At 50.8% G+C, this 13218-nt stretch overlaps 1 protein-coding gene across 1 annotated transcript in view; it reads right to left on the bottom strand.

Annotated features, from left to right (window-relative positions):
• Positions 1-13218, bottom strand: part of DNAH9 (dynein axonemal heavy chain 9) — a 339411-nt gene that overhangs the window by 296163 nt on the left and 30030 nt on the right. Inside the window, exons 10-12 of the mRNA XM_045487400.1 lie at positions 9950-10064; positions 4758-4826; positions 3302-3428 (exon numbers count right to left, since the gene is read on the bottom strand). Of these exons, the coding sequence (XP_045343356.1) occupies positions 3302-3428; positions 4758-4826; positions 9950-10064 (311 nt within the window). The remainder of the gene's footprint in view (positions 1-3301; positions 3429-4757; positions 4827-9949; positions 10065-13218) is intronic.

The raw sequence follows: 13218 nt of genomic DNA, 5'->3' as shown, positions 1-13218 counted from the left end.
AGACGCAGCAAGGCTTACCAAGTCCGTCAAGTCCGTCAATCCCAGAGAGCAACAAAAACAACGCTGGACAGATTACCCTGATGCTTTCGGGCACACGGCTGATGCAGTGACGGGCTCACCCCAATGAGGTCACGCACACACAGACACGGACAGAACTGAGAGGAGATGCTATTGTACGAGTTTAATTGTTAAATGGAACCATTGGAAACAGCCCTTCGTTTCTGTGAGCCTGTGCTGGCACGCCTTTGTGTCACCCAGGCCTCTCTGAACGTCTGTGGGCACGGAGTTCAGTGGAACTGAAGGGTGAGAGGCGAAGCAGACGTGGGCCAATGGAAAAAGAGACCTCTGGCTGGGTTGCTAGGTATTGTGGTCTTCGCTATTTATTGCATTTACCTCTGAACCCACGAGGACAGATGTGTATTAGTGTGGGCAACAAAACACCCCAGAGATACTTCCCACCCGCCTCCCACTCCCCTCCCCTTTGCATGGAGACACCTGGGCTCCCAGCTCTCCTCGCAATGGCTCTGGGTCAGTGCTCCGCTGCGGCCCAGCCAACCCTACTCAGGATGAAGGCAAATGCTAACCATCTGGTGGGGAAATGGCTTCAGTCTCCTACTTTGTTTGAAATAAGCTCAAGACAGATATTAAAAATTTAAGTGTAAAAACTGAAAACAGAAAATTAAAACATCAGGGCTACTTATATAATACTGAGGTGGAGAAGGCCCTTCCAAACATACAACCGGAAAATAAAATACAAAAGGTTGCAGGCATTAAATATCGTTCACGTAATAAAACGGCACATTTCAACAGGTCTGAAACATATGCAATGGATTTCTTAATATGCGACAAATATTTCCCAAATATTCTAAAAGAGGGCACTTCCACTCCGAAGTGGGCAAGAGACATGAACAAGTGATTTGTAGAAGAACTATGACCGGCCAATGAACAGATGAGAAGGTTCTACTTTACTAGTGGCCAAATAAATACAAATTAAAACAATGTTGAGATACTACATATATATATTTAGTTCAACAGGCTAGGGGTGATTTGAAGAAATGGATATCTTCCTGGAAGAGATATGACTGAGTTCCATCTTCCTGAAGAACCAATTGATAATGTATATGTGAATCCTCACAATGTGAACACCCTCTACCCCATTTCTAGGCCTTTATCCCACATAAATCATCGAGGACGGACACAACAATAACTAAGGATGTTTCCTGTAGCTTTATTTATACTGTATTTTATTTCTTTCCAACATGCTTCAACGTTAAGATTCTCTATTATTTCATTTCCAACCAGGGAAGAAAAATGCGGTTAAACTATAAACACGTGCCATTTTCAGAGATGCGAAGATGTAACAAAAAAAGAAAAAGAAAGTGCATCTTTCGATCAGTGAAATACAGGTTGATAAAACGAGAAAATAATTTCAATATCCAATAATAGGGCATTTAAAACACTTTAAATAATTTGCAAAAGAATTTTTTTTCTGGCCCCAGAGGGGCAGATCTGATCATGTCCCTCTAGAACGATACACGTGTTACTGTTCATTCTTACCAGCATGGCCACTGTCATGTTGCTCGAAGCTGGAAACAGGGACACATACAGCTCCTCTTTGACTTGTGTGTTTGGTTGTCTCCCCTTAACTCACTTTATAATTCAGGTATTCCCTCTCCCCTTTTGTTCTCTCTTTCACTCTCCCCTCTTTCCTTCTACCACCTACAAACACTTTGAAAGTGCCTACTATGTGCTGCACATTGGGAGAGAGAAAGAGTCCTTGCTCTGGAGTATACAGAGGAGGAGTGGTCCATCCTCAAAACTGTCTCGTCCTGAGGGCTTCATTCCTACAATTATAACCTCTGGACTGTGGCTTCGTGGGTAACCCAGACCCTCCTCTGTTTGGGCATTTAACAATCAACATTGCTCACGGTGAATGCCGATAAAATTATGCCAAGGAGTTAAATGAGTCAAACGACACGCTTATGTGCTACCAAAGTGAAGAAATGGACCCTCCAACCCCCTTTGTTGACTCTGATCGCCGTCGGAGTCGATGTTCTACTTAAACTGTAATTTTCTCAAAAGACACTCACATGCTATCAGCTTAGTTTCCGGCTCTCTCTACCTCGAGAACACGCCATTGATACAGAAGTCGGTGACTGTGTTTAGCTCAGCGTGGCCTATACTTTTAAGTTGGTTTTTTTTTTTTTTTTTTCCGATATACTTCCTGATATGGGCTGGCTTTTGGTTATCACGTTCTCTGGCATGAAGTTTTCCACATTGCTACAGCCCACGGTGGTCTTCAATTCTTCTGATCGCCTAGAGCAGGGCCTCTCAATCTCAGCACTCCTGACACTTTCAGACAAAAACTCTTGCTTGTGGGGTGCCGTCCTGAGTGTCGTGGGAAGTTTAGCTGCATCCTTAAGAATGTGCTCACCCTACACCATTGGCACCCAGTCCATGACGGACAACCCAAAATATCTCCAAGGGGACTAAACTGCCCTTGGTGAGAATCAGTAACCTAGAGTCTTATTTCCAAAGCTACTCCAAGGAGATTGACCACATATAATCTAATAAAGGTAGACTTTTGCATGTTGAGGTCCTAGCTCCTAACTAGGTGCTGGGTTCCTTGAGGGCAGGCGTAGCAATACCTGTTACCTATTTAAATACTTTCTTGAATTCCAGATGGTGCATACCTAGAATAGGATATGTAAACTTTTGGATGAGTTTATCTTTTTAAAAAAAAATTTTTTTTAATGTTTATTTATTTTTGAGACAGAGAGAGACAGAGCATGAACGGGGGAGGGGCAGAGAGAGAGGGAGACACAGAATCGGAAACAGGCTCCAGGCTCTGAGCTGTCAGCCCAGAGCCCGACGTGGGGCTGGAACTCACGGACCGTGAGATCGTGACCTGAGCTGAAGTCAGACACTCAACCGACTGAGCCACCCAGGCGCCCCTGGATGAGTTTATCTTGAACGCAATTGCCGTTCTAACTTTGTATGTGGAGTCGAGTTCATAACAAAGCTGTTATCACCCAACTATGAAAGTTTAAAACATATTCTGCTGTATTTTCTGTTGTGCAAAATTGACACAAACGTATTGACCAACCACGGAGAAAAATGAGGACACTAGACAACGTAAGGAAACAACGCATGGCGGGATTCATCCCGAAAGGGAGATTCGGGGTGGAAATTCTCTCGGAAAGCTTCTGCAATTTCTTATAAAATACCTCTGTTGCCTTTGAAATCAGCAGAGTTAAAGGAGTCTCTTCAGGAACCCACAAGGAAATTCCTGCTGCCTTACCTGTGGGTTAAAGTTGACGGCGATCTGCTTCGTCTCTGGGTCACGTTTCAGAAGCGGCTGGGAAAGATTGTACTGTGACTTCTCCGACACGGCCTGACACCAGTCTTCATAAAGTCTCGTCTCGTACCTGCGAGGACCAGAGACAACAGTCACCTCTGAAGCACCCTCCCAGCGCCTGGCAATGACCCGCTGAAGACAGAGATCTATTAATGCGTATATGACCTAGATATCTACATAGGTATATGTGCACGTCTATAACAAAAACTTAAGGTACCATCAGTAAAATGCCTGGCTACGTTCTTAGGTCAAAGTCATTGACTCGGCTTTCAAAAGGTAGCACAGCTGAAATGAGAACCAGGTCGAGAGGCTCCATGCAATCTTTAGAGGAGATAAAGGGAGTTGTGATTAGTCTCATTAACCACGGGAAGAAGTTATTGGGCAAGATTTGCTCTCACACTAATCTTCACGCAGCTCAGACATCCATCGCTCAGCCGTTACCCGATGACTGAAAACGTGATGAATAAACACCCCACGGTAAATGGAGCTAAGGCCCTGGACCACGGGTAAACGGAAAAATACAGAAGTACAATCCTGGAGAGATGTACCGGGCATCGGGCATCTAGTGGCGGGGATGAGAGTGTGATAAGGAGAATGCCAGGAAGGCTGCATGGAAGAGGGGCTGAGGCGAGGCTTGACGGAATCTCAAAGGATGAGTACAGGTAGGAGAGTGAAAGGGAAATGGATGTCCCCCAGCAGAAGCATCAGCACCACCACAGGGCAGAGAAGAGACACATGGAGTGTGATCTAGGAATGGCTGAGGCCGGAGGGGGGGAAGGGACGAGGCTGGAGAGGGAGGCAAAGGCCACAGGGAGGGCTTTTCGGGTCACCTGAAAGTGACAAGAGCCAGTGGGAGGCACTGAAGGGCTCCCCAGCCCGGGGAATGCGGTGACATCACTGGATTTGCTGAGACTGTGGGCATCACAGCCTGAACCACAAGACTTAACCGCAGCTTTAGAGCAGGAACTAAGAGTCCGCGTGAACTGTCATTCTTCTGTTTTCTCCGTAAGAGGACGCAGGAAGTACTTTTAAAACTTATTTTCTCTCTGCACAGCACAAACCGTTGCTTTCTGCTTCGCGAGCGGCTGCTGGGATTTCCCGGGACACCGATCTCCAGGTGTCCCGAGGAGCGCCCTACCTCCTCCGGCTGCGCCAAGTTCCTGCTCCCAACCGAACTACCCTGGAAAGCGTCTGTTCCTGGAACAGAGCCGCGTTCCCCAGAGACCCAGAAGCGCTGGACTCACAGACACCGTGGTTTACATCCTAAAACAGTGACATTGCACAGCCACTGAGGAATCTACGTGAAACCGGTAACCACAGAAAGCATCACGGGGGCGGCGAGGGGGGCCGGGGGTGGCTATGCCATTTGCAGAACAATACGATGCCAGAAGCCGCTTACTTGTCGAGCAGTGAGAGCATATCTTCATATTTTTGTGTCATTCGCTTTCCTTCGGCAGATTCCAGGCAACTATCCACACAAAAGAGGGGGGAAAATGGCATCGATTTACAGGTCAAAATAATAATCAAAGTAACAAACTGCACCTGTTCCCCGCGTCCTTCTCGCCAGTGTCGTCCACCGGCCACTAGAGGGCATCTGCACTTCCTGAAATGCAGGCCGACCCCCAGGTGGCAGGGACAGTGAACACAGCACCTGAACCCCCCCCCCTCCCCCCCCCCACGATGGGCTCCACCAACCCCCTCTCCTAGCCCAGCCAGTCATGCATGGGCAAGTGAAGTCCTTCCAAAATCTGAATTAAAAGGGAAATTGAGACGAGAGGAACCTTCTAGGTGCTACAGTTTTCCGTATTTAAGGAAAAAAACTACATAATGTTATGCATTATAACATAATAAAACTACACAACATCAAATATAAAAACAATATTGAAAACTTTTTTAATGTTTGTTTAATTTTGAGAGAGAGAGAGAGAGAGCGAGCATGAGCAAGGGAGGGGTAGAGAAAGAGAGCAGGAGACAGAATCAGAAGCCAGCTCCAGGCTCTGAGATGTCAGCACAGAGCCTGACGTGGGGCTCGAACTCACAGACCTTGAGATCATGACCTGAGCTGACATCAGATGCTTAACTGACGGAGCCACCTAGGCGCCCCCAAAACAATATTTTGTATACATTTGTATAAAGTGACATCTAATGTGTGTGTATATATATACATGTATATATGTCACACACGTGTATATGTCTCCTCTGAAATCCTTCTAGGACATGTGATGACAAAACTTCCTACCCGTTACTCACTGACACGTCGATGCAAGTTTCCCCTCCCACCTCTTATGCCCCCCATACGCGAATGCACACGTGGACACAGAGGCTTCCGCAGGGATGCTGGGGGCCACATGGCATGTCAGCAGGGTCCGGCTGAGGCACACTGTCGCCCAGTTGTGACGTTCCTTTGCAACACGAAATGAGAGTCCAGCCTCTGGGAACATCGGCGAAGTGTCTGTAATTTTCAGACACCTTCACGCTGACTGTGTGGGAGCGTCTGTTTTTGTTCGTTCTCCCGGCTGATTGCAAAGATTTTTTAAAACCCATTTGCTCCTTAACCCAACACAACGGTTCTCCACCAGATATCCTGAGCTCTCAGGATAAGTCCTCGTGCCTGCAGAGAAAGCATTGGATTTCCTGGCGTTTTATTCCCAGTCCTTAGTCCCCGTTCCCGGTGAAGGAGCAGGTGTGGCTGGGGAGGCAGCAAGGAGGCGAGAGAAGGGCTTTGGACCAGGTGGGCTGGCTCCCCCCAGCTCTCCCCTCCCGAGCCGTGGGATTTCTGCAAGCCTCAAGACGCCGGATCCCAGTTTTGTTTCTGGAGAAGAGTGAGGCCAGAGGGGAGAAGGGTTTCTCACACTGGGGGCCCGTGCCAGTCGCCTGGAAGTTTCAGGAGCCACAGGAATAATTGCAAACTCCCTGTGGGTTCTCCTTCCCTCCGTGGTGAGGAATGGAAAACGTTCTTTATAGCCAATTCATACAGGTAGTTGACCCCTAAACAACGTGGGAGTGAGGGATGCCAACCCCCACGCAGGCAAAAATCCGCATATAACTTTGGACTCCCTAAAAACTTAACTATTAACCGCTACTCTTGCCTGGAAGCCTTACAGATACCCCAAACTGTCCATGAACATGTACGTTTTACGTTATATACGTTATACGTTGTATTCTGGCAGTAAAGGAAACTAGAGAGAAGATGGTAAGAAAATCACAAGGAAGAACACCATAAAAACTCCGTCTGGGCAGCGCGCCCAGTAGCCCCTGGGTCTGTCTCTGGCCTCAACACCTTGTGCAAGGAACAGACCCAGTGCCAACCCTTCTTCCAGTCTCCCGGCACCCTCCTACCTCTTTCCCCGTTGCAATCTTTGGAATCATCCTGTCAGCCATGCCCTGCCTCCGGGACCAGCCAACAGCGTCCACTGGGCTTAGCTCCTTGTTGCTGACCAACCACGAGCTCCCAGATTCGTCAGAATCATTCCACCGCTGTGGAGGCCACCGTCAACTGCCTGATCAACCTGCACTTGCATGCCTCCTACACCTGTCTCTCCGGGCTTCTACCTGGATGCACTGATGCGGCTCCGGAGGGCTGGGCCACTTCTCCTCCCAGTTGGCAGAGAAGCGTGAGGGTGTCCAGCGTCCCTCGAAGTCACAAACCCAGCGGAGCTGATGCGCCTGTTCCAGAAGGCGCAGAAGCCATCCCGAGATGGGAGAGGTGAAGCCTGCCACGCCACGGAAGCTTCCACGCTTCTGGATGAGAAGCTGAACCAGGTCCTTCTGGATCCGCTTGCCCTGGGTCTCACGAGCACAGACCCCACCTCTGGGAATCCCGAGAACCGCATCCTAGATGGGCAGGTGAAACTCCTCAAGAAGATGGTAACCAGCTGGCCCACCTCCCCAGGCTGGCCGCCCCCAGGCTGGGCTAGGCGGGTAGCTCCTCCCCTTGTCAAGCACAAGAAGGGGACCCTGCACCTCCTTTCTGCGCATCCTGCTCACGTTGAGGTTTCAGCCTGAACTTACTTTTCCCTGCAGCCTCTAGGCAGCTTTTAACCACCGGGGACCAAATGGAAACAATAAAACTTCTTGTAGCAAAAGAAAAGAAAAAAGAAAAAAAACTGCATGTAAATAGAGCCACCCGGTTCAAACCCATGTTGTTCAAAGGTCAGCTGTATATTACAGAGCAAGGTGCTGCAAATGTGAATTCATTTTTAAACAAAGGGGAATTTTCAGGGGGGACCACAGAGGACACCTTGGGTGCCGTTCAGATCCCCTCTCCAGGCCCAGGCCCTCTTACCATCCTCCCATCCCCCCTGGGCTAAACACATTGGCTGCTGATGAAACACAGCTGCCTGCCTCTTGGGGGAACAGCTGCGGCCAGAGAGCCCCTCGCCCAAGGTCATGCCCCTCCGCTCCGACAACCCACATCCACGTGCACGTTTGAGAAGATGGGGCTCAGCGTATCCTGGGCCACGGTGCCGGTGGCTGGGGGCTTCCCGGGGAAGAGTGCTGGGCCAGGGTCTCAAGACCCCAGACTCTGTTCCAGTTCTTTCTGGGATCTCTCCCTGGGACGGTGGTGAGCCTGTCACCTCATTTCCGTTTTCCTCCCTTTCTTCATCTGCAAAACAAAGAGCTCGGCTAGCTCAGACCAGATCAGATGTTGCCAACGGATCGCCTGCAGGGCAGACCTGACCCCCCTGTTTATCGGATGGGTGTGGAGTTTGAGAGCAGGTGGTAACTCTGAAGTTGAGCGTTTTACAGACACGCCGCGATTTTCAGCTCCTCTCTGAGTGGGGGGGAGCGCTCTTACGGAGTCCGCTTTTCCACCGGGCAGCGCTGGATGGGGTGCTGGTGACCCCCCTGTGGGACCCCAGCCTGGCCGGTCTTCCGTTTTTCTTCCCCGGCCCCTGAAAGCGTTCAGTCCTGACACCTGCACCAGAGGGTCGCCGGCGTCCTACCCGATGCCAAAAACACCTGGGAGGCCAGGGTCTCAACGCTTGGTTGCCGTTTTGTTTGCCAAAGCTGAGTGCCCTCAATGGAGACTCTTTAGAAAGAGGGGTCAGAGAAAGACCGCCCTTTCCCGAAGCATCCTGAATGTGATACCGCAAAACCGTTCTCTCGCTTCTTGCAGCCCAGATGCCTCTACGTAGCCCAGCTTCCAGATTGTGGAGCCGGTGGTTTCCAAACCTGGTCAACCATCAGAATCACGGGGTGGGGGGAGCTTGCTAAGGAAGCAATTCATAGGCCCCATCCCGCTTCGCGATTCGGATTCAGTAGTGGGAGGTGAGGCCTGGGAAGCTGCATGTTAACAAGAGCCCCAGGTATTCTAACAGGCGAAGTCTTTATAGCACGCTTTAGCAGACACTGGGCTTCTCTATTTTCCAGCAGCCTCAGTAGCCAGGAGACGCTGTGTTAGAGGAGACTGGTGGGAGAGCCCCAAAGAGCTGGAAACCCGGACTCCTTTGCCTCTAGAAAGGACCCTCGGGGCACGTGGGTGGCTCAGTAGGTTAAGCGTCCGGCTCAGGTCGTGATCCCACGGTGAGTTGGCGTGTGGGGCTCTGGGCTGACAGCTCAGAGCCCGGAACCTGCTTCAGGGTCTGTGTCTCCCTGTCTCTCTCTCTCTGCCCCTCTGTCGCTCTCTGTCTCTCTCAAAAATAAACATTAAAAAAAAGAAATCAATCTGATGGAGCAAAAAAGAGGCAGCCTGTCATCCATGAAGCCTCACTTTGCACCAACGGTCCCCTAATGAGTTTGTGTTCCCTCCCACACCAAAATTCACATGTTGAAATCCTACCCTCCATGTGATGGCATTAGGAGGCAGGGCCTTTCAGGAGTGATTAGGCCATGAGGGTGGAGCCTCATGGAGGGGTGGAGCCTCGTGAAGGGGTGGGGCCTCGTGAAGGGATGGGGCCTTGCAAAGGGGGTGGAGCCTCGTGAAGGCGGTGGGGCCTCGTGAAGGGGGTGGAGCCTCGTGAAGGGGGTGGAGCCTCGTGAAGGGGGTGGAGCCTCGTGAAGGGGGTGGAGCCTCGTGAAGGGGGTGGAGGCCCATGAAGGGGTGGAGCCTCATGTGGGCGGTGGAGCCTCATGAAGGGGGTGGAGCCTCGTGAAGGGGTGGAGCCCCGTGAAGGGGTGGAGCCCCGTGAAGGGGTGGAGCCCCGTGAAGGGGTGGAGCCCCGTGAAGGGGTGGAGCCTCATGGCGGGGGTAGGGCCTCATGAAGGGGTGGAGCCTCATTAAGGAATTAGTGTCCTATTAAGAAGAGGCTCCACGGAGGTCCCTTGTCCCACCTGCCATGTGGACACAGTGAGGGGACAGCCATCTGTGAACCAGGGTGTGCCTCACCACACAGCAAATCTGCCGGCACCATGATCTTGGACTTGCCAGCCTCCAGAGGTGTGAGAAGGGCCTCTGGTGTTTATAGGCCACCAGGTCTGTGGCATTCTGTACAACAGCCCAAACGGACTTAAGATGCTGGTCTACTGCCGAAAAGGGAAAGAAATGAAGGTGATTTTCATGCCTTAGGGAAGTGAGCTGCATTTCTCCAAAAATCCAGAGCAGGAGCTGAAGCTTAAAACGCACCCGCCTTCGGGGAGTCGGTTACTCACGGATGTGCGATGCGTCTGAAGTTGGCGAAAGGGCCCTGGATACGCTGCCGCAGCTCCTGTGCCCAGCGGAGACCCCCGGCCACAGTGGGCATGTTCTTGTGCACGGCGGCGAACCCTGGGGACACGGCACAGGCAGACTGAAGGAGGCCCACCCCCGGCCCCACTCTGCCCAGGAATACCCGCCCCCCCCCCCCCCACTTTTTGCCTCAGTACCTCCACGTGCTAAAGTCACCCTGTGCCCACACTGAGATGGGGGTGGGTCCCGGGAGATCGGCCGGTAGGCTAAGGAGTAAGGAGGAGGGGCCTGGGGGAGAACACCAAATGGGGTCCGAGGACAGGGGTGCCCAGCCCAGCGCTGCCCCTCACTGGCTTTCTGACTCCACACTTGGGACTTTCCACCTGCCTGCACATCAGCATCACCTGGGGGCTCTTAAAAAAATCCCGGGGCACCTGGGTGGCTCAGTGGGTTAAACATCTGACTCTTGATTTCAGCTCAGGTCACGATCTCACAGATCATGGGATCCAGCCCTGCTTGGGGCTCTGGGCTGACAGTGTGGAGCCTGCTTGGGATTCTCTCTCTCCACCTCCCCCTCTTTGCCCCCTGCTCCTGCTTTCTTTCCCTCTCTCTCTCTCTCTCTCTCAAAAATAAATAAATAAATAAATAAATAAATAAATAAATAAATAAATAAATAAACTTAAAAAAATTACTAATGCTTGGACCCTGACTCCGCCATTCTGATTTAATTGGTCTGGGTGGGGCCCAGTCATCTGTATTTTTAAAAGCTCTGGAGATGATTTCAATTGCACATTCAGGGTTGAAAACACTGCCTTAAAGAATCTCTTTGGGCCTCAGTTTTTTCATCTAGAAAATGGGAATACTATCTTCCCTGCTTCATTTCCAGGGTTTCTGTGAAAATTCACTAAGATGATGAATGAGACAGGCCGTGTGGGTTGTGAGTCACTTGCCCAGCGTCAGCACAGCCTCGATGCTCTTACTTTAGTCCAAACAGTGGGTTTCTTTGCTCACAATTACTTGTCAGGATTCAACAGTGATTAGATTTCATTTTTTAAGACAAATTTTTAAAACTTATTTTTTCAGTTTATTTAATTTGAGAAAGAGAGAGTGGGGAGAGGAGCAGAGAGAGAGAGAGAGAGGGGCAGAGAGAATCCCAAGCAGGCTCCGCACTGTCAGTGCAGAGACCGACGTGGGGCTCAGACTCACGGATGTGAGATCATGACCTGAGCTGAAACCAAGAGTTGGACACTTAACCGACTGAGCCACCCAGGTGCCCCTGGATTCCATTTCTTGAAAAAAATCTCAGTTGGAAGAGTTGGCAAGAACCAGCCACCACTTCTAACTGGCAAGTGTAGCTGAATAGTGGTCTCTTCCTTATTTTACCACAGACCCCACTGCTCCCTGATGTCGTACCCTCAACCCTGATCTGTTACAGTCACATTCTGCCCGGCCTCCACAGCAGGGCAAAATGCTAAGATGACACCAATGACCCGAACCCTTGCATAATCCTCTCCTCTTCAGTGTGTGTGGGGGAAACCAGATACGATTGAGAAATCACTCCAGTGATGACGCTATGTTAGATAGCGGAAGAGGGATGATCCTGGGTGGGCCTGACTTAATCAGGTGAGTCCTTTTAAAGCAGAACGTTTTCTCTGGTGGCCGGAAGGAGAAGTCAGGGATTCAGGAAGCCATACCTGGCTTGAAGATGGAGGCATGGGCATGCCATCCAGGCACTAAGTGGCCCCCCCAGCCCCCCCCCCCCCCCCACCAACAGCCAACGAGGAATTGCAGACCTCGGGGCTACAGTCACAAGGCACTGGATTCTCCCAACGAAATGAGCTCGAAAGCGTATTCCCCCCACTCCCCGGGACCTCCTGATGAGAACTTGGCCCTGGTCAAGGCTGTGATTTCAGCCCTGGGCCACTCTCAGTGGACATCAAGACACATCAGGCTGGGCTCCGACCTACAGAACTTTAGAAACGTTTGTTTGTAAAGTTTATTTATTTTGAGAGAGAGAGAGAGAAAGAGAAAGCACACAAGCAGGGGAGGGGCAGAGAGACAGAGACAGAGAGAGAGGAGAGAAAGAATCCCAAGCAGGCTCCGTGCTGTCAGTGTAGAGGCCGACGTGGGGCTCAGACTTAGGAACCATGAGATCATGACCTGAGCAGAAACCAAGAGTCGCACACTCAATCAACTGAGCCACCCAGGCGCCCCTAAGAAGCAGTTCTTAACGACCTCCCTGGGAACTTGCAAACCTCTTTATAGATGCAGTGGTCCTACTACTCTGTTGCTTAAAAACCCTGGAAAATTTCCCGTTACCCGAATAATGAACTCCAGATTCCTAAATATGGCACTCAGAGAAGGTGATACTGTTGCCCCCAAACTCTGTGACTAACATAATCTCCCCATGTAACCTCCTTTGGCTGAGGCAGGTGCCACCCATCACCTTCCTCTCCTGTCTCTGCTTCAGAGGCCTTTGCCATTTCTCCCTGGCTGTCTATCCCCCGACCTTGCAGGGCTCAGCTCAAGGCCACTTACCCCACACACTCCCCTCAGACCTCCCGGCCATAAGCCGTCTTGTTTCGTTACCGTTCGTTCGCTGTGACTCAAGTTGAACATCGCCTATGTTCTCTGCTCTGCATTACTGTTAAGTCTGTTCATGTCTGATGTGTTCCTTGAAGAACAACCCTTTAGTATTAATTATTTTATCCCTTACCCTGGCCTGCCTCTGTATACAGTGCCCACAAAGGTGCCCTGCATATAGTGTTTGACTTCAGATCAGGTAAGACAGGGCATCTAAGAATTGCGGCAAAAATGGAGACGTCATGGGGCGCCTGGGAGGCTCAGTCGGTGAAGCGTCCGAGTTCGGCTCAGGTCATGATCTCACGGTCCGTGGGTTTGAGCCCCACGTCGGGCTCTGTGCTGACAGCTCGGAGCCTGGAGCCTGCTTCGGAATCTGTGCCTCCCTCTCTTTCTGCCCCTCCCCTGCTCATGCTCTTTCTCTCTCTCTTTCTCTCAAAAATAAATAAAGGTTAGAAAAAAACTTTTTTTCAAGAATGGAGACATCACACCTCGGCAAGGACCCGCCCTTTGTCAGCCTCCTGCAGGGTCTCCCCTCCAGAAGCAGGGTTTGCTATGGTGTCAGAAGGGAGCAGAAACTTTCCCCAGGCGTGTAGAGATCCGTGGTGGAACTGAGGTACGCTGGAGATTGATCAGTGCGGCAACACTGATCAAGGGTCAACTCATGCATCGT

This window comes from Leopardus geoffroyi, chromosome E1 (genome assembly GCF_018350155.1).
Source record: "Leopardus geoffroyi isolate Oge1 chromosome E1, O.geoffroyi_Oge1_pat1.0, whole genome shotgun sequence".
NCBI lineage: Eukaryota > Metazoa > Chordata > Mammalia > Carnivora > Felidae > Leopardus > Leopardus geoffroyi.
The sequence above is the reverse complement of the archived record's forward strand: the minus strand, read 5'-3'. Positions and strand labels throughout refer to the sequence as shown.